The 20,876-nt window shown below is 36.5% G+C and overlaps 1 protein-coding gene across 2 annotated transcripts in view; it reads right to left on the bottom strand.

Moving 5' to 3' along the window:
* The window catches only part of LOC127634866 (rab effector MyRIP-like), a 189,195-nt gene that overhangs the window by 15,060 nt on the left and 153,259 nt on the right, over window positions 1–20,876 (bottom strand). For both annotated transcript variants that reach the window (XM_052114590.1, XM_052114591.1), the window contains exons 4-10: window positions 11,412–11,492; window positions 7,869–7,966; window positions 7,528–7,608; window positions 5,512–5,694; window positions 2,798–2,951; window positions 1,943–2,592; window positions 1–396 (exon numbers count right to left, since the gene is read on the bottom strand). The exon at window positions 1–396 is cut by the window's left edge and continues 678 nt beyond it. In XM_052114590.1, the coding sequence (XP_051970550.1) occupies window positions 1–396; window positions 1,943–2,592; window positions 2,798–2,951; window positions 5,512–5,694; window positions 7,528–7,608; window positions 7,869–7,966; window positions 11,412–11,492 (1,643 nt within the window). The remainder of the gene's footprint in view (window positions 397–1,942; window positions 2,593–2,797; window positions 2,952–5,511; window positions 5,695–7,527; window positions 7,609–7,868; window positions 7,967–11,411; window positions 11,493–20,876) is intronic.

Raw genomic sequence — 20,876 nt, 5'->3', positions numbered from 1 at the left:
CTCCTTTGGTCTCAATTTCTCACTTTCGTCGCCAGCTTCACTGATTGCCTCAAAATCTGATGTCGTCACATCCCTCTCGTTGACTTGGCCAACCAGCTCACAGAGTTTGTATCTCAGTTCCTGTTCCAGGGTTTCATTTACAGAAGGGCTTCTCAGCAATGGGCCCTGGATGTTGAACCCTTGTTTACTGGCCCCTGGTTGGCTCAGTATTAGGGGAATGGCACTAGAGTTGTGAGCCACTGTGTTTTGATAGTCAGGTTCAGGGGTCATGGCTTCAGAGGTCAGAAGCTCAGGAGGGGTCACAGACTCTGGAGTCTGGTAACTGAGGGGGACTGGAGTCTCCTGGCTCTGCTGTCGGCGCACCATCATGGCGTTGAGGAGGAGAGCACTGTTCTCCTAAGACAAAGAGAGAGGGTTGTGAAGAGTAGAAAGACACATGAAAAAAACACAATTAGAGAATAAAGGCTTCATGAAAGATATAAAGGCTGTGAGGAAGGGACAGAGCACACTTAGATGCCATCATTTTTTTTCCACACCATTCATTCCAAGATGAGGCTTTTAACAACCCTGTCCTGCACTGCCACCTACTGGAGACAAATGTTAGGATATTCTAAACTCAGAACAATTAACAAGAGATTCCCAGTATTTACCAGATTGTTTGCATTGCTGTTACCATTGTTTACTTTTTAATGTCTTTATGTGTGGAAAATATTACTATAATTGGATAGCAACATTGAACAGTCTCAAATGTTTATTGTGTTTGTAATTTAATAGTAATAAATTGTTTGCAGTTACAAGAAAAACATGGCTTTCCCAATCTTTGAAGGTTCTAAAATACATGATAGAATTAATTTAGATTTTCAATTGTTTCACTTATATTATTTAATTTTATTTAGAGTATATAAAATAATAATAATAATAATATATTATTTATTTTATATATAATATATATATATTTAAAAATGTTTTTGGACTTTTTTTTAAAGAAAAATGTTAGATTTAAAACTTTATTTTTAAAGATTTTTTTAAACTCTTCAATTAAAACAAATGTGTTGATGACTTTTATGAAGACTAATAATATTTAAAAATGTAGAAATCTTAATTTTGCTATATATACAGTACTGTGCAAAAGTTTTAAGCACTTGTGAAAACTGTTGCATAGTAAGGACGTCTTCAAAAATAATGACATAAATAGTTTTTTTGTGAATTTATCAATTAACATTATCAAAAGTCCAGAAAACATAAAAAGCTAAATCAATATTTGGTGTGGCCACCTTTGCCTTCAAAACAGCACCAATTCTCCTAGGTACACCTGTACTCAGTTTTTCTTGGTTGTTGGCAGATAGGATGTTTCGAGCTTCTTGGAGAATTCACCACAGTTCTTCTATCTATTTAGGCTGTCTCAATTGCTTCTGTCTATTTATGTAATCTCAGACTGACTCAATGTGCAGTGGGGGGGGGTCTGTGGGGGCCAGTGGGGTTCTTCTATTCTAATCTGTTCTATTTGCAAAAGTATTGTTTGGGAGTCTAAAATGTATTTCCTAATGACACACTAAAGCTCAAGATACAATTAACCATCTTAAGACAAATGTTTTTGTGAAACATATTAAATGCCTAAAACTTTTTGCACAGTACTGTATATACACATGTTTTGCATATATTGCCATATATCAGATTTCTGAATGGAAAAAAAAATATTAAATGTATATACATATAGTATAGGCATTATTATTGGCCATCGGTCATCTTGATCCCTAAATACTGCCATTGGCATCAGCTTTTGAATAACACATGGCCAACCACTAGATTAAAATAATAGACAGACTCAATCATATACTGTATTCTAATAACTGTATGATTCACAAAAAAATACTTTACAGTGAACTACTCTTTTAAGGTTAAAACTATATTGTAACAATTCTGAAGCTGTTGTTTTTCTCACTGCTGTTGCAGCGCTGTACAGTGCATTCTGTGATCGGCTATGCTCCGTTGTCTCGCGCTTGCTCTTTCGGCGCCTCCTTGACCTTTTCACCTGCTTGCTCCGCTCCTCCCCATCACTACTGTCCCCTGCCAAACGGGGGTTAAAGTTCACATCCAGCACCTCTTGTCTCAGCAGAGGTGAAGCAGCACTGCTTGGTGGGTTTCTGTAGGGTGGATACAGGTGTGGTCCTGGTGGCCCTTTTTTCCTCAGGGGCGTAACATGGGCAGGCCTGCGTGCTCGGGTTGACAGAGCAGTAGACATCTCCGAATCTGAGTTGAGGGTCTCAGTGTTGGTGTACTGACCCGAGGAGGGTGACAGGGTCAAAGGCGGGTGTTGGGTGTAAGTCCATTCAGGGTCGTGTTGAGAGTCAGTATAGTATGTTTCATCAGAAAGACGCCTGCGAAATTGTAACAGGGCAGCTCCCCAACCTCCCTGGTCTTCGGGGTCTGAGTTGGAGCCCATCTCATTATATGCAGAAACAACGCCTGATTCCTTCTCAAGCACACTGAAGACGAGGCTCTTGCGCTTGGTTAGTAGACTGGGCCGGGAATGCTGGGAGCTCTGCAGGGCGATCCAGTTACCATCCGGGGACTGCAGCACTGAGGACGCACCTGTGGGGAGAGAGACAAACACCTGGACAAACAAATACAGAGGATATGTGTATGTGTAACATGTATGCATTTAATTCATACAGCAACTTTCCAAAGCTTTCTTTACAAGAAAACTACATCATGTGTCATTTATATTTAGTTACATACAGTACATGGGGCAAAGAAAACAGCTAGAGTCTGAGTGTGTTTGTGTGTCTGTTCCTACTAGAGTTTTCCAGGCGGTCAACACTCTTCCAGCCCGGAAGTGATGACGCTCTGGACTCTCTCCTAAGTGAAGAGTTGTTTTGGATGTCTGTTTCTATCTCAGGGCCCTTCTCTGGAGAATCGTCACTCGTCAAAGAGAGTGCTGATCTTGACCTCTAAAAACACAGATACATGCACATGCACATGCAAAACAAGTGTCAAATGAAGCATAACAAATCTTTGTCATAGTTGTAATATTAGCTCACATTACATTATTTCTTGCACACTATCTTCTACAAGTAATTCTACTAATTTCAACTAGACCACCATAGCAGTGGTTCCCTGTGGTGATGTGTGTAGATGTCACAAATGTAATAACTGGTCCTAAAAGTAATATAATGCAATAATGGGCCTAAATACAATAAATGTTAAAAAGGCATAAAAGGGTGTAAATGTAATAAATGGTACATAGTCTGCACTTAAATAGCGCCTTTTTAACCTTAGTGGTTTTCAAAGCACTTTACACTGCTTTTATTGACTTTTCTCTTTCACCCATTCACACACACACACACACACACACACACACACACACACACACACACACACACACACACACACACACACACACACACACACACACACACACGTTGTGTTTCCATGTTTTATGGAGACTTTCCATAGACATAATGGTTTTTATACTGTACAAACTTTATATTCTATCCCCTAAACCTAACCCTACCCCTAAACCTAACCCTCACAGAAAACTTTCTGCATTTTTACATTTTCAAAAAACATAATTTAGTATGATTTATAAGCTGTTTTCCTCATGGGGACCGACAAAATGTCCCCACAAGGTCAAAAATTTCGGGTTTTACTATCCTTATCCTTATGGGGACATACACGCTCACACACACACACACACACCACACACACACACACACACACCAATGACAGCAGAGCTGCCATTGTAGGTGCTAGCCTGCCATTGGGAGCAACTTGGGGTTCAGTGTCTTGCCCAAGGACACTTCGGCATGTGGAGTCATGCGGGCCGAGAATCGAACCATCAACACTGCGATTAGTAGCCAACCCGTTGTACCACCTGAGCCACAGCCACCCCTTTAACTTTGGGACTACTTAAAATGTTCCCTTTGTTAAGGGGTTATAAATACTTATTTTTGATGACTAATAATTCATTTCCAAATGCATTGGAAATTATGCACATATTATGCAGTTATAATAAGGGGCATGTAACATGTAACATTTGCCAAATATTGAGAAATGTGTTTTAACTCAAATCCTATAAATGTGTAATAAACAATTATTCATACTTCTATTAATCAAAAACATAAATTTCCATACTTCATGATGCATGTCATGATGCAGCAACAACAGGCTATTAAAGCTAGTAAGATTAAAAGGGAGAGATCTCAACTGCTAAAAGAAGTCTATGGCATGTTTAGGGTTCATTTTCTTCCAATAAATGTACCAGAAGGGTGCTTGTTATAGTTTAGGTAAGCTTGCTTTTACACATGTTAGAATATAAGGTACATAGCTATAACGTTTATGCACTCGTGCATTTAGCTAATGATAATTAGTATAATGACAGTAGTATGGTTAATGAAGATAAATTGTATATGTGTTTATCTACTTTAAATACAATTCAGTATGGTTTAACAGCCATAAATCTTCATTAAAGAAGTTCATTCTCACAAATATCCTAGATTCTATATTACTGGAATAAATATACTGTATGGGGATGTATATTGGTATATTAGATGTACATAAATTAAAATGAATGATAACGGCTGACATTTTCTAAGTACATTGATGCACAGGATTGCACTAGGTAGTCACTCAAAGAAATGGTGAGTAAGAGCTGTAAACAAATTATAACTCTATCTGATAAATGGTTCATTGGTGGTGTAAAATGTAAGAATCATTCAATTAGGACCAAACATTATTCCATTCTGGGTCTTCACATGTAGCACCAAATGCTATTACATTTAGGGCCATTATTACACTTGGTTTAGGGCCACATTTTTTATTAAATTTAAGGATTTTATTATTTTAAGGAACACATTTCTATTATATTTAGGGATTTTATTACATTTAGTACCAAGTTTTGTTTTTTTACATTTAGGGATTTTATTATAATAAAGGTCTTTATTACATACAGGACCAAACATTATAATTTGCAGGTCTTTACTACATCTCACACTAAATGCTATTATATAGTGCTATTACACTTAGTACCGCATCTTATTCCTTTTAGGAATAAGACAGTTATTACATTTAGGACCATTTATTACACGTGAGCCCTTCATTGGGAATATATGGGAACAGGCTGCAATAAATAAGTTCAACCAGCAGAGAGCATCAGAAGATCTTATTCAGAATTCCGAAAACTATGTGTCACAGCAATAAACAGATTAATACGCTTTTGTCCCCCTTTTCTTTTATAAGAGAGTGAAAAAGCTAAGCCACATAAACACATTTGTTAGTAATTTCTGAAGTGTTTCTGCTAAACTCCAGTATTGTTTTTAGAATTTCACATTACTTATATCAGATAATCAAGACCTGTGGGACATAAACACAGAAATGGCACTTTCATTCACCACAAGAGATCAAGTACAGTAAATGCAAGTTTTACTCGTAATACTGCACAATGCATGTTTGTAAGTGTAAAACACATTTGAACAGGTTTCATGCTGTGTATATGTGTGTGTGTACTCTTACCCACAGCGAATAAGAGCTGGTGATGTTGGGCTGGGCTACTGCTCCGTGCTGAGAGGTGTGTGAATGTTGTGTTGCTTGTGAGTTTTGCGTTGAGGTAGGGGACGGAAGATCACTACTCTGAATCTGAGGCCATACAAACTCATACTCAGCCTGAATCTCAGACCGCTTCCCCCGTTTAATGATCTGAAGTAAGAGAGATAGATAAAACTGAGGAAAAAACAGGTAAAAGCAATCCATATGTACAATACATACAAATATAAACAGGTAATGTACTGCACTCTTATTACAGTATTATACTGTACACTGGGTGTACCCCAGGTCATTGTACTATAAAACAAACTGTAAGTTTCAGAACTCAAAACTTCTTCCTCGCTGCAAAAAGAGCATTTGATGAAATCAAGCTGCCAAAATAACTCATTCTCTAATTTCTCCACATTGTGATGTCACACTGTGGTAGACATTTGCATCTGACCACCTCCACAACAACATATTTAAGCCTACTTTATCACTCCTGACACCCGCCCTAGTAGCGGTGAGCAGTGAGATGTCAAGGAAAGAGCAGGTCAGTCAAGAGCAGAGAGCCAATCAGAACAGTGGCCGTTTACTGTGCTAATGGGGTCATATTATGCAAAATCCACCTTTTGATTATTTGTTTGAATTTGCCCAATTCCCAATGCACTCTAAGTCCTCGTGGTGGCATAGTGACTCGCCTCAATCTGGGTGGCGGAGGACAAATCTCAGTTACCTCCGCGTCTGAGACCATCAACCCGTGCATCTTATCACGTGGCTTGTTGAGCGTGTTACCGCAGAGACATAGCACGTGTGGAGGCTTCACGCCATCCATGCACAACTCACCACATGCCCCACCAAGAGTGAACCACATTATAGTGACCACGAGGTGTTTACCCCATGTGACTCTTCCCTCCCTAGCAACCGGGCCAATTTGGTTGCTTAGGAGACCTGGCTGGAGTCACTCAGCACACCCTGGGATTCGAACTTGTGAACTCCAACGGTGATAGTCAGTCTTTACTCACTGAGCTACCCAGGCCCCTCAAAATCATAATTTTGAAAAAAACATAATTTTTTCTGGATTGTTTTTTTTTTTTTACATAATTAAGTATCCACAGTGTGTGTAGACAACTGCAAAATATGGTAAAATACCATCCCCTATTTTCTTTACTTTTCCCATCAATAAAAATCAGTGTCTCTGAACGAGCCATTCAGGTTTGCATCCCCTTATGGCATCAGAAGTGGAAAGGTACCACCCATGGATGGCAAAGATATCCACCCTCATTAAAATCTGAGTGAGTAGTGCACAGACTGCCTTATTTATCTCCTCACTAGAGCCGCTTGTGCTAACTCAAGTATGTCCCAGCTACAAGGTAAACATGCCAAATGTTCTGTTGTTGGCTGCAAGAGTGAACACAAGAGTCTTCATGTACTCCTGGCATCTGAGCCTCTGAAGACCCAGTGGATTAGTTTTATTTTTGATGGCAATGTGCCCACAACAATAGGAAAATCCCTATATGTTTGTGCAAAACATTTTACGTCGGACTGCTTCATCAACTTCCAGAAAGGGGTGTGGGGAGCAGCAGCAACTTTGTATTTAAAGCTACAGACACTAAAACAGCCCATTTGGAACAGGGCTACAAAACAGGGTATAAAAGCATGGTTGAATAAATGATCTGTGAGATATTTTGAGCTGAAACTTGACGGACACATTCTGGGGACACCTGAGACTTATATTACATAGTGTAAAAATGGGCATAATATGTCCCCTTTAAAGGAGAAGTAGCACCAACACCTGTTTCTGACAGGGGGTCAAAAAGAGGGTGGAAAATGAGATTTGTTTTTAAATATATTACAAATATTATACAGTGAACCTCAAAGAACATATAAAATAACAAAAAATGTATGTCATGACCACTTCAAGTGGAATTGGAATCACTGAATTCCTTATGATTCCCATCCCTATATACTCTTAATTAATATATCTTTCTCTCCGTCACAACTTACTTTTTGAACAATGGTAGTGGCGAGTTCGTCTATGAGCTCTTCTTTATGGTCCCGCAAATAACGAGCCTCATTCTGTTTCTCCTGAGAGAGAGAGAGAAAGAGAGAGAGGGGCAGACAAGTAAATGAGTAATGGTCAAAACCGAGAGGTGGATGAGTCAACAGAAATGTTTGAATGCTAAAAAATAAAGTGATATTCTGTTGGCGGGTGTCTTATATTTGTGGATAAATGGGATGTTTGCATGAATTGATTGATTTGGAAGAATGGCGTAATAGATGGACAAAAACTTGGTTGGATGAAAGATGAATTGGTAGTTGGATGGGGGTAAAATCAAGTTTCTAACCAGGCTGTCTCTGTAGCTCTCTGCTTTAGTGATGGCTTCCTCTATCGCCTCCTCTGCAACACGTAGAGCGACGGTGAGCGTCTCTGCCATGCTGTGACCTATATATACATACAAACATATAATTATAGAGTATTGTCTTTTAATGTCTATGAAACATGGCTGCACAATAAATGTGGGTTCTGTGTGTTGTTTTGTTTGTGTGTGTGTGTGTGTGTGAGTGTTAATCTTCATAGCAATTCATAGACATTTCGAGTGCAGCTGTCATTACAGTAATTGAATGAACACTCGACAGTCAAGAGCCCTTGTTCTTCATGCCAACAGGTAATGCAATACATAGCAAGAGTAGATATTCCCAAATTTCCTTCAGTGTAGGGATATTATAGTCGTGATTTAGTTAAAATTTTTATTTCATACGGTTTTTTAATTAACCATATTTAATTTAGTTAGTTTCAATTGTGCATAAACAGTTTCTTTTTGTTTTTATTTTTTGACTAATGACTAAGCGACAATTTTGAGGTTTTCATCCCTTTCGTTATTCTGGTGTAATCAATTTCTGATTTACCCGCCTCTGAACATTATTTACAGAAAGCAAACTGTGGTTGGTTGTTTTACAACAGGGGTCCCCAAACGTTTTGCTGCCAGAGCCAGGTCACTCTGCTATGTTTTCATGGTGGGGCCGACCTGAGCCTAAGGTATTTTTGTCACAGAGATTATTCTTCTGCTTTTATTACATGGATTAATTTTACAATTATCCATTCACAGAACATTTTAATATTGGTAACAATTAGGAACAAGTGTAATTATAATTTATTATACCACGATTCTTTTGAATGCTTGATTCTGATTGGTTCATGGACGTTCTAAGATGTGCAATTATTTTTCAAGGAAACGCATGGTTAAAAAGCAGTTCCAGGTCTTGACCGCATAACGGTTCCACATCATTTCGCCAAATTATTGTAGTTATTTTAAAGAGCCGTACAGGCTACCACAACAAAATAACCAGTTAAAACGTCATTGGTTAAAGTAAACATGTACACACACACACACACACACACACACACACACACACACACACACACACACACACACACACACACACACACACACTCAGAGACTTTAATCACAACTGACAAATAGAGCCGCACCCCCGTGACTTGATCAATACAACAATTTATATTATAACGTTTCAATGTATTTTGCACTAAACAGACTCACATAGCTGTAGTGGAAATCACCGCACACTGCGGTCAATGTTGATCAATACAACAATTTCTATATTTAAGCAATATCACACAAGCAAGAGTGCGATATGGCCCTACATCAGCACTGCTGTGATTTGGCCATGGCCTCGTGCCATAGGTAATCACAGCAGTGCTGATTTAGGGTCATATAGCACGATTGCGTGTGTGATACTGCTTATATACAACAGTTGACAATGAACAAGTAAATCTTAAAAAATTTGGAAAAACTGATTACGGTCATAAAAACCCATTTGAGCATGGAACTACTTTCTTACGCAACGGATCTGAATCTACTGTTGCTGGTTCAAACCAAATGATGTGTCCAAGCCTTCGTTATTAATTAAAAAATGTCTCTTCAGAAATAGTATCACAGCTTGTGCTGTATCTAACAAGTTATTGGATAAACAAGGATGGATGGGTGGATGTGTGTATGTGTGTGTGTGTGTGCGTGTGTGAGAGAGAGAGAGAGAGAGAGAGAGAGAGAGAGAGAGAGAGCGTGCAGACGTGTGTGATTATCTGTTGCTACACCCAAGCAGAGATGCTGTCAGCTTTCTGAAGATCAGCTTTCTCAGTGGAAATATAGCAGTCCAAGCAGGGGTATTTCTCCCTATTTCATGGTAGCCGGTGCACAAGAGTCATTCACTATAGAATCCACAGTCTCCTCTGCCATTTTAAACAGTGTGTTCACTCCAATGTGGAAAGTCCGGTAAGAGGTAAACGCCTTGAGTTTGTGTGATTAATCAGTCTGTTGTGTCTCTCAGCTGTGATGAGCCGTAATGCTTAAGCTGTTAGTTTAAAGCCGTTTAAAGCTATTTCCTAGCTTTAGTAGTGTAGTAGTAATATGAGCGATCACGTAGTGCTGTTGTATGTAAACGCTGACTGATGCTGACTTACGTCACGTCACCTAACTGGCTCATATTACACATAATAATTATCTTTTGCCACCACCTGCTGCCTAACATATGTAATGTCAAATAACTACATGCAAAGAGACACATATACAGTTGCTCTGAACACATCTGCACTGCTCTTACACTTTAGTTTAGAATGGCACGATCACAAGGGGTGTGATAAACACACACAGTGAAGCGTCCAAGTGCTGATGGTGCGAGACTATCAGTGCTCATGGAACGTCTCTCGTCCAATCAGATTCGAGGACCGGAACTAACTGTTGTATATTATCTGAAATATCTGTGGGAAAAACCCTTTCAATAAAGTCTATATGCCATTGTAATATGTTGTTTATCACTCCATTTTATTCATAATTCATCAGGCTCATTTTCTTGTTGAACGAGATTGGCGAATTGAATAAACAACTTGCCTCCTTTCATTTAGTTGTTCAGTAGATCCGCGTTACTGATGACTGATTCAAGCATTTTGTTCATGTGTACAAGTGTATCAGTACGTTTGGTTCCTTCATAAATGAGACGTCTTAATCTCATTCAAACTCACCAGACTGACTTAAACTTCAGTGAAGGGGCGTGTTCAGCGTGTGAAACCAATTATATAATCCTTAACAGCCTGCACTCGAATGCTTTTAGCTCTCGCTATAGTCAGTCTTACAGGCATGAAATGCCACCAAAGCAGTCTAATGATTCCAGTGCGGGTTGGTCAAAACGTGTGACAGACATGGTTCCACGGGCCGGTCAAAACATTTCGGAGGGCCGTAGTTTGGGAACCCCTGTTTTACATATTGATTGTAAATTGATCGATACATACAAAGTGCAATGATACATGTTTTTATCAAGTACTTTTGTCTTGTCATTAGTGCCAATGAGGTAAGGAATAGCAAGTATATTTTTCTTACACCACTGACAAATACTTTTTTCTTGTTTTGAAGCATAAACCTTATTTGTATAGGTTTGTTTGAAAACAAGATCTGATATATTGTCATTTTGGTTTTCAAGTAAATGTATGTTGTTGGTCTTTGGATGCTTTGGATATTTTAATTGGAAGACAAGTCAAAAATATTGATTAAGACATTTTTTTGTTTTGCTGTGTTGCACTACAGAGCCAATGTTTACGTTTTCCAGGGAATTACTGCACGAATGGTTTATTTATAGTTGTCTCTGCATATTAAACAGCGATAGGAGAAAATATTTCATCATCAAAAAATGTACACACTTAAAAAAAACATTAATAAACACATATAACTGGCATTTATATACATGGAGAGTCTAAAAATTATGATGAGGACAGCTGAGGATTGATTAAACCTTTTAAATGGACTAAATACATTGAAACATTGGATGAAATCTAGCACATGTACAGTGAGCAGAGGTGTATTGATTTATCATGTTACCTTCACTCTGCCTGTAGAGCGTGGAGTCACTGCAGTCACAAACACTGCCATTATCAACACTGCCTTCATGAGCACTGACCTCTGACAAAAAGAGAGAGAAGAGAGAGAGAGAGAGAGAGAGAGAGAGAGAGAGAGAGAGAGAGAGATAAATGAGTAAGTCATACTGATAAAAACAAGTGTCCTTCCTCAAAACATTCAGGGTTTAAAGTGGCTGGGGGGCTGATCTAAAATTCCCCCCTCTCTCTTCCTCTTTAAATGTCAAAGTTTCATGCTTATATTCTGGGAAAGATTTAGAGCATGACATTATGGGATGTAATGATCTGTTGTATTTTCAGGCTTGTAATGTACTGACAAAGGATCAATCTATTATTGATAAGGCTGATGATACATTTCTGAGACAAAACATCATGAGGATTTCAGGGATCTCACTGTGTGTGTGTAGGTAGTTGGAAATAAATACAAATTTATCCCCAAATCTGAGCTAAATCTGATCAAATTTAATAAATAATGAAAGAAAACAATAATAATAATAATAATAATAATAATAATAAGTAAAATAAAAAATTGCTAAATGTTTTAAGGGGTAGGGCTAGGTGGTAAGGATTAGTCTGTGGAACAATATATAATAAAAAAAATATATATATATTTATAATTTTAAATATATACAAATTATAGATAAATGTAAATCTAAATGTAATAATACACTTTTTTTATTCATTGATTGACCGCTCTAAATGCATTACATACCGTACTATGCAAAAAAATTTGGCAGTTGTGAAAAATTTTGAATTTCAAAAGAAATGCCATAATAATTTTTTATTTATCAATTAAAGGGATAGTTCACCCACAAATGAAAATTCTCTCATCATTTACTCACCCGCATACCATCCTAGATGTGTATGACTTTCTTTCATCTGCTGAACTCATATGAAGAGTTTTAGAGGAAATTAACAGCTCGTTTGGTCCATACAATGCAAGTGAATTGCTGCCAACATTTTTAAGCCCCAAAAATCACATAAATCAGCATAAAATTAATCCATATGACTCCAGTGGTTAAATCTATGTCTTCAGAAGTGATATGATAGGTGTGGGTGAGAAACAGATCAATATTTAAGTCAATTTTTACTATAAATTCACCTCCCTGCTCAGTCAATCTCCACTTTAAATTTCATATTGTTCTTCTTGTATTTTTGGTGATTCACAATGTTCATGCATATCGCCCCCTACTGGGCAGGGAGAAGAAGTTCTAGCAAAAAAGGACTTAAATGTTGTTGTTTTTTTCTCACCCACACCTATCATATCGCTACAGAAAATATGGATTACTTTTATGATGCCTCTATGTGCTTTTTGGAGAGTCCAAATTTTGGGACACATTCACTTGCATTGTATGGACCTACAGAGCTGTGCACTACCAAGAACATCACACAACTAAAGGTCCTAGCAGCCAGAGTGAAACAGACCACAGGAAATGAATTCTACACATATCCTCAGAAATTATATAAACTCATGAGCTGAGTTCACTGCTTTCCACCCACACTAATGCATTTAAAGAGAGTCTGGCTTTCCTCTTAGGGACCGTCACTCTCACACCACGTCTATAAAACAGCATTCAATTTAGAAACACTGAGAATTCAAATGAGTTAATTTAGCGAATAACAGTTCATATCCATGCATGCACACATCATCACCCCCCAAAAAAAAAACCCATAGCTATTTAAATGAGAACACACGTTTGTCTTCGATTGGTTTTATATAAAGCTAAATAATATATAATTACATAAAAGACTAACTTAGTAACAGTAGCTGTGTAAATACACACAAACCACAAAAATAAACAGATTTGTGAAACCCATTCAAAGCATTCTTTCAGCATATACATACGCATCACACATTCACTATTTCTATCTACATTACTCTCCCTCTCTCTTATTTATAAGCACACACAGTGTTTTAGGGTATGAATGAGTCATATTCCCTACAGCTCACAGACACTTCACAAGCATACACATACACATCAAGGTCACTGACTCACTGAGTTATCTCAGGATACACACATACACAAACTAACCGAGCTATAAGGTTCACATCCATTCACTTATTTGCCAGATCCTGCACATGCACAGAGCACTAGATACTAAAAGACCTGTGCAAAGCATTCCACTTCTACTGGTCTATCTTGATTTAAAAATGTTATACATTTATTGAAATACATAAAAAAATAATGGAACAAAAAATATTTCTAAATTCAAATTACACTTCAAATGAAATTAAACTATAATCAAAATAACGAAGTGGTCAAAAATCCAAAACAACCACCTCCCGTAAAATCCAAACATTCTACCCTCTCCAGCTTCAGAACGGAGTACAGAACGGCACTGCCATATGCAGCAAAGGACAGTTGCCATGTTACAGTTTTTTTCAATTGTTTACACGCAATTTTGAAAACCGGGTTCTTTTTTTCAAAATATAAGCACAATTATCCAAACACCACACTCAATTTGCATAATTCCTAGATTGTTTGCAAAATGACATCCTTCTGTCAAAAAAAAACACACTTCAGTCAAAACATATACACATATTTGTGAAAAGGCTATTAGTTTTTATTTAACCAACACAGTCCTCAATGATCAGACACTATTGCAGCCAGTTTCACACTGCTGTGATAAATAAAAAAACACATTTGTAAAAAACGAATTTTAGGAAATAGCATGTGCTAGATTTTTGGCCAGACATTGTTATGTAAGGGATAATTTAGATTGGAAATTTTTTTTGACAAACCAACAACATTCTTCATGATTAGTTTGAGATATAGGGAGAATGTACACAAATAGGCCTACTATAAACTGACCATGCACTGCACAACACTGATGCTGCTGACTGAATATTTCAAGTATTTATTTCAATACTTACAATATTTCTTACCATAATCAGTTACAGTAATCAACCTACAATTAAATCAATGAAACATAAAATCTGTAGACAAATAAAAATTACTGCATGAATTACAGTACATACACTTTGACTCTGAAGAAAAGTAAAGTAAACAGAAATTACAGAAAACAACTGTAAAACCAACAAGAATACTGTAACTATTCATCTCTCCGTCTGGCTGGATCAGGCCATAAGATTTCATCCACATCACAGGCTATGTCTTCATTGGCAAGGCACCGTTGGAAGAATCAGCCTTGTGTGACGAATCCACCCCTGCACAGAAGCTGCTTCAATAAGATCACAGGCCTGCTCCATGGCCTGAATGAGGAGCAAACGGTCATAGGGCCGCAGGTCGTATACCTTCCACCGCCACGCTGAAAAAACTCTTCTATAGGATTCAGGAAGGGGAGTATGGGGAAGGTATAAGACTTCAAAATCAGGGTGATCATGGAACCAATTCTGGACCAGAGCAGCCCGATGGAATGAGACATTGTCCCAAACGACAGTGTAACGCATCTGGTCCACTTGGTGTAATGCTGTGACAATCTCATGCAATCGGTCAAGAAATGCAAGAATTAGATTTGCATTATAGGGTCCCAGATTTGCATGGTGGTGGAGGACCCCATTTTGTGTGATAGCAGCGCAAATGGTGATGTTACCCCCTCGCTGCCCTGGCACATTGGTGATTGCCCTGTGTCCAATTACATTTCTCCCTCTTCTTCTTGTTTTCGCAAGGTTAAATCCAGCTTCATCCACATATATAAATTCATGTTGAATTTCTGCTGCATCCATTTGCAAGACTCTCTGAAACACATTAAAGACAATAAGATGCTATTCAATATCTATTGCACAGTATTTTTTTTGTGACAGAACATTATGAGCAGTGCACAATACCACACCATAGTAAGATGAACAATACATACCTCCACATACTCATTGCGCAGATGTTTCACTCTCTCTGAATTTCTGTCAAATGGTACCCGATACAGTTGCTTCATGTATATTTGATTTTTCTTTAGGATTCAACCTAATGTTGACAGAGAGACTCGTTGGATGTTATTTAAAATATTGTCATCATTGATGATATTGGCTTGGATTTCTCGCAGCCTGATACAATTATTGGCCAAAACCATGTTCACAATGGCAGCCTCTTGTGCATGAGTGAACATAGGGGCCCTTCCACCTTGGTGTCCTCTACCCTCAATCCTATGTAAAAAATTTATATATATATATATATATATATGTATATATATATATATATATATATAAATACATATGCAGCCTACTGTCAAATGTCACAGTAAATATTATTGATGACAAGTACAGCAAGCTTCAGTTTCAATGTACTGTGTGGTTAGCTTACCTGTTTTCTCTATGAAATGTCCGAATTACTGACGCAACAGTATTTCTGCTGAGATTTGGTTGAACTCTTTGTCCAGCTTCCATCAGTGTCAGTCCATGGTTGATAACATGGTCAATCAGTGTGGTCCTCATCTTCTTTGTTCAGGTTCTATCAACCCTTCAAGTCCTTCTCTACCTCTTCCTCTATCTCCTTCTCTTCCTCTATCTCCTTCTCCTCTTCCTCTACCTACTTCTTCTCCTCTTCCTCTACCTCCTCCTTCTCTTCTTCTACCAAGGCCTCTTCCTCTATCTCCTTCTCTTCCTCTATCTCCTTCTCCTCTTCTTCTACCTACTTCTTCTCCTCTTCCTCTACCGCCTTCATCTCCTCTTTGAGCTCCCCCTCTCATTCTCACTCTTCTTCTTCTTCTAACTCCTTCCATTTTTGTTGAAGACAGGTGTACTCACCTGCTGCCTTTTATAGCACAACTGAGTGCTGCGTTTTCAAATTAGCACATGTGTGCTTCCACACCTGGTGGTTGTGATTATCCAATTAGTTCATTAGTGTGGTCATTGGCAATCCAGTGCTTTGTAATGACAAGGAAGTAACCTCACAATCCTTATCTGTGTCTAAGGTGTGAAAATGTGTTTAGAGTTTTACAAATCACTGTGTGTAATGTTTTGCAAAAAGGGTGAAGCAGACATTGTGTGTAATGTTGTGCAAATCTGTGGAGGTGTTTTGCTCATTGGAGTAGAATTTTGCAAATTGTGTGGAAATTTTTATTTTAGTGTGTAAACAATCGTAAAAAACTGTAAATCCCAGGCCGATTTCTCTTCCCAGTCCAGCCCTGGTTGCAAAGTATGTGTTCACAATATATTTTAAAAAGAAAGACAAACGTGTTTGATTTTTGATTTTGATTTGAAATCTTTATTTCGAACATGGAAAAGAAAGTATATAAAAATATAAAACAATGTTTAAAAACACAAGAGAAAAAAACAAAACAAATGAGCAGCAAAAAATATATATACTTCTTTCCTGTTGACATACTTCTATTACATGTGCGAAAAGGAGTAGGAAGAAGTAAAACTTATATACTCCTACCCCCTTAATTCTTACAGTCATTCAATTTACAATTTTTATATTATAATTATCATATTGTTCTATACATCCATACACATACATACATATATATATATATATATATATATATATATATATATATATATATATACATACACATACACACATACATACACATGCATACCCACATACACATCATTGTGACCACTGACAAGTATTTATTTCTCTAACCTCAATTTTGTACTTATTCAAGCAGCAAAAAAAAAAAATAAATAAATAAAAAATAAAAAAAAATAGAAAAATAAAATAAAATAAAGCAAACAAACAAAGAAAAACAACATAAACAATGGAGCACTCCTACTTTCACTACAGTGCTTCTTGATACCTCTTGAAAATAATTTCTCTATAAATTTTTTTAAATAGGAATATGTTTGAGCATTGCTTTAGTTTATCATTTAGTTTATTCCACAATTTAACCCCGCAAATTGATAAACATAATCTTTTCCTTGTTGTTCTAAATCTATTATTCTTAAAATTTCCCTTTCCTCTTAAATTGTACTCTCCCTCCCTCTCAGAAAACATCTTTTGTATATTCCCAGGCAATAGACTATTTCTTGCTTTGAACATGAATACTGCAATTTGGTATTCGATTAGATCTTGAATTTTTAACAATTTAGACTGCAAAAATAATAAATTTGTGTGATCACGAAATCCAACGTTGTGAAAGATTCTCATGACTCTTTTTTGCATTATAACTAGTGTCTGTAGTGAATGTTGATAAGTGCTTCCCCAAACCTCTACACAATAATTCAAATAAGGTAACAATAATGAACAGTACAAAATGCGAAGTGATTTAAGCTCCAGTCTGTGCTTAGCTCTTGCTAGGACTGCAGTAGTTTTGGACAGTTTGGTTTTGATGTATTTTATGTGAGGCTTCCAGCAAATCTTCTCATCTATGATCACTCCAAGGAATTTATTTTCATGTACTCTTTCTATTTTTCTTTCTATACAGTGTAATTACCCATTTAAGTACAGAGTAATTAATAACATGGAACAACATGTATATGTAATTAAGTTATGGAACAGCATGTACTTACACATTGTAATTATGTAGGTGTAATAGACATGTATTATTACATGTGTGTAACAGTCCTTGTTACATACCTATTTGTGTAATAGGAAGATCTTGTTACATGCGTGGAACAGACAGATCTTGTAACAAAACATTGGTGTTTGTGTGGGCTTATAGTGTTCAAAACTGTATAAAAACAAAATATATTAACATTTCTACATGTGATTTCCACATAAATTATTCTAAGCAGCATTAGTCTTTAGTGTGTATGGACTTAAGTCAGGTTGTCAAAATAGTTTTTTTACTGTTACTGTATAACTGTTGCATTTTGTTCCAAGTAGAAAATATATCTGAAGACACACACACACACACACACACACACACACACACACACACACACACACACACACACACACACACACACACACACATGTTGTGTTTCCATGTTTTATGGGGACTTTCCATAGACATAATGGTTTTTATACTGTACAAACTTTATATTCTATCCCCTAAACCTAACCCTCACAGAAAACTTTCTGCATTTTTACATTTTCAAAAAACATAATTTAGTATGATTTATAAGCTGTTTTCCTCATGGGGACTGACAAAATGTCCCCACAAGGTCAAACATTTCGGGTTTTACTATCCTTATGGGGACATTTGGTCCCCACAAAGTGATAAATACACGCTCACACACACACACACACACACACACACACACACACACACACACACACACACACACACACACACACACACACATACACACTAGGCAAATAGTCCTGCACTGAAATTCCACCAGCCTGTCATTCTAGAGCCAGAGAATCAAAAATAATAAAATATTAGCACACTATTACGCAGCAGAATACATGTAATGGCTTCATACTCACTCTTTTTAAACATTTACAGTTAACTACAACTACAGTCAAATTATTTGGTTTCTCAGCATCTTCTGCACATTTGAAATCTTCCCAACATTGGTTGGAGGTCCAGATTTTGACAATTGAGGGACTAATACAGAACTATTACAAAAGGTATAAAAATTTGAACATAAGAAGAACCAAGGGGTGCAAACTTTTGAACAGTATGATTTATGTAAATAAGAGTATATTTTGTGTAATGTAGCTTTTGAAGGGCAGTTCTACATAAAAATATATAATCTCTTATAGGCTATTTGTATACATTCTGAAAGGTGTGGAAACTTATAAAAACAAAAGGGTCATGCAAACTTCTGCACTTAAAGGTATAGGCTATATAGTTACATGTGAAAATGTATATTTTATTTTAGATTTAGTTTTTTCACGATTTAACCACATTTTAGCTTTTTTTAAATGTACAAATTCCATGTTGCCTATCCTATCCATATGATGTCATAATGCATGTGTAATTATGAAATGACATCACAAAAATTCACACCATTGTAACCAAAAAATAGCTTCTCCTCTCTGCAAACGATACCAAAGACAATAGTGAGAAGGAAAATGAATACATCAAATGCAAGTAGAAAAATATCAGTGAGTCCACCAGCTGAAACAAGGACATAATTACAATGTTTAGAAAATTGTCTGGTCACCCTACTTAAACACAATGAGAAAACAATCCCGCAACGAGAAAACAATCCCTCCTACAACATTTAATGCCATGATCTTATGAATTAAAGACTTGTTGCTCTGATTTAAGACCTTTTTAATGTCTTATTTTAAGGAAGGGCGAATTAAGACTTTTTAAGACCCACGGAAACCCTGTTAAGTGTACTTCATGTGTAATTACATACCTTAAGCTGTGCTTAAATCTAAATTATACAGCTCTACATTAAAAATTGTAAAATTTTATCCTGCAAACCACACCTCTGATTGATTTCACAATAACACTTCAGCAGCCATTTAATAAGCTTATTATTGTCTTTGTTGTGAGGTCTTCAATCTAATATTGTGTCTAATGATTTGTATAATGTCAACTTTACATTTTCGTTGATGCGGTTTTTAGCTGCTTTATTTTGGCACTGATGCCTCATTGAACCACTTTATCACATGTTTAAAAAAAAAAAAAAAACTATTGCAAGTACTGCTGATAGATAAACTTATAAAAAACGGTTGAAATGTGGACTGAAAAAATGAAGCGTTGTTAAATGCAGTGATCTGACTGTGTAAATAGATTGTATTATACTGTAGTTAATGCAATGTAATGTCAGAATCCTGCTAGTCTTTCAAACTGTCTAACTTCTAGCAGCAGGAGAAGAAAACTGAATTCTGTTTTTGAAATCACAAGCTGAGTAAAAAAGATTAAATATGGAAGCCTGTTTCTGCCATGTCAAATAATAAAAAAAGACAATATTTAGAGATAATATCTCACTATATTGAGCCAATCTCATTATTATGAGATACTATCTCAATATTTTGAAATAATATCTCAATATTTTGAGAACATTTCTCAATTTTGAGATAATATTTTGAAATTTTTAAGTAGCCTATCCAGAACAATCAAGTGCAGCACGCAAAGATAGCCATTGCTCTTCTCGTGCAATCTCGTGCACCAGAAGGGAAAAGGTATACAGTACTACTACTAGTTATTATCTCAAAATAATGAGATATTATCTCAAAATAATGAAATATTATCTCAACATTTTGAGATATTATCTAGAAATGTTGATACATTATCTCAAAATAATGAAATATTATCTCAAAATAATGAGATATTATCTAATAAAATTAGATATTATCTAGAAATGTTGACACAATATCTCAAAATAATGAAATATTATCTAAAAATAATGAGATATTATCTCAAAATATTGTGATTCCCCCTCAAAATAATGAGCTAATATCTACAAATAATGCTGGATTTTTTTATTTGACTTGGCAGTAACGGGCTTCCATAATTAAATGTTTAGTAGCATTGTAGTCCTAAATATAATTTAAGGCAACATGTGAATCAATTGTCACATGGTACAATAAAATTCTAGCTTATATAAAAAGTAATGCATTATAGACAAATGTTTTCTAGATGTTAGTTAGTTAGCAGCTTCCAGCTAATATAAATTTAG

The sequence above is a fragment of the Xyrauchen texanus genome, chromosome 42 (assembly GCF_025860055.1).
Source record: "Xyrauchen texanus isolate HMW12.3.18 chromosome 42, RBS_HiC_50CHRs, whole genome shotgun sequence".
NCBI classification, from domain to species: Eukaryota; Metazoa; Chordata; class Actinopteri; order Cypriniformes; family Catostomidae; genus Xyrauchen; species Xyrauchen texanus.
The sequence above is the reverse complement of the archived record's forward strand: the minus strand, read 5'-3'. Positions and strand labels throughout refer to the sequence as shown.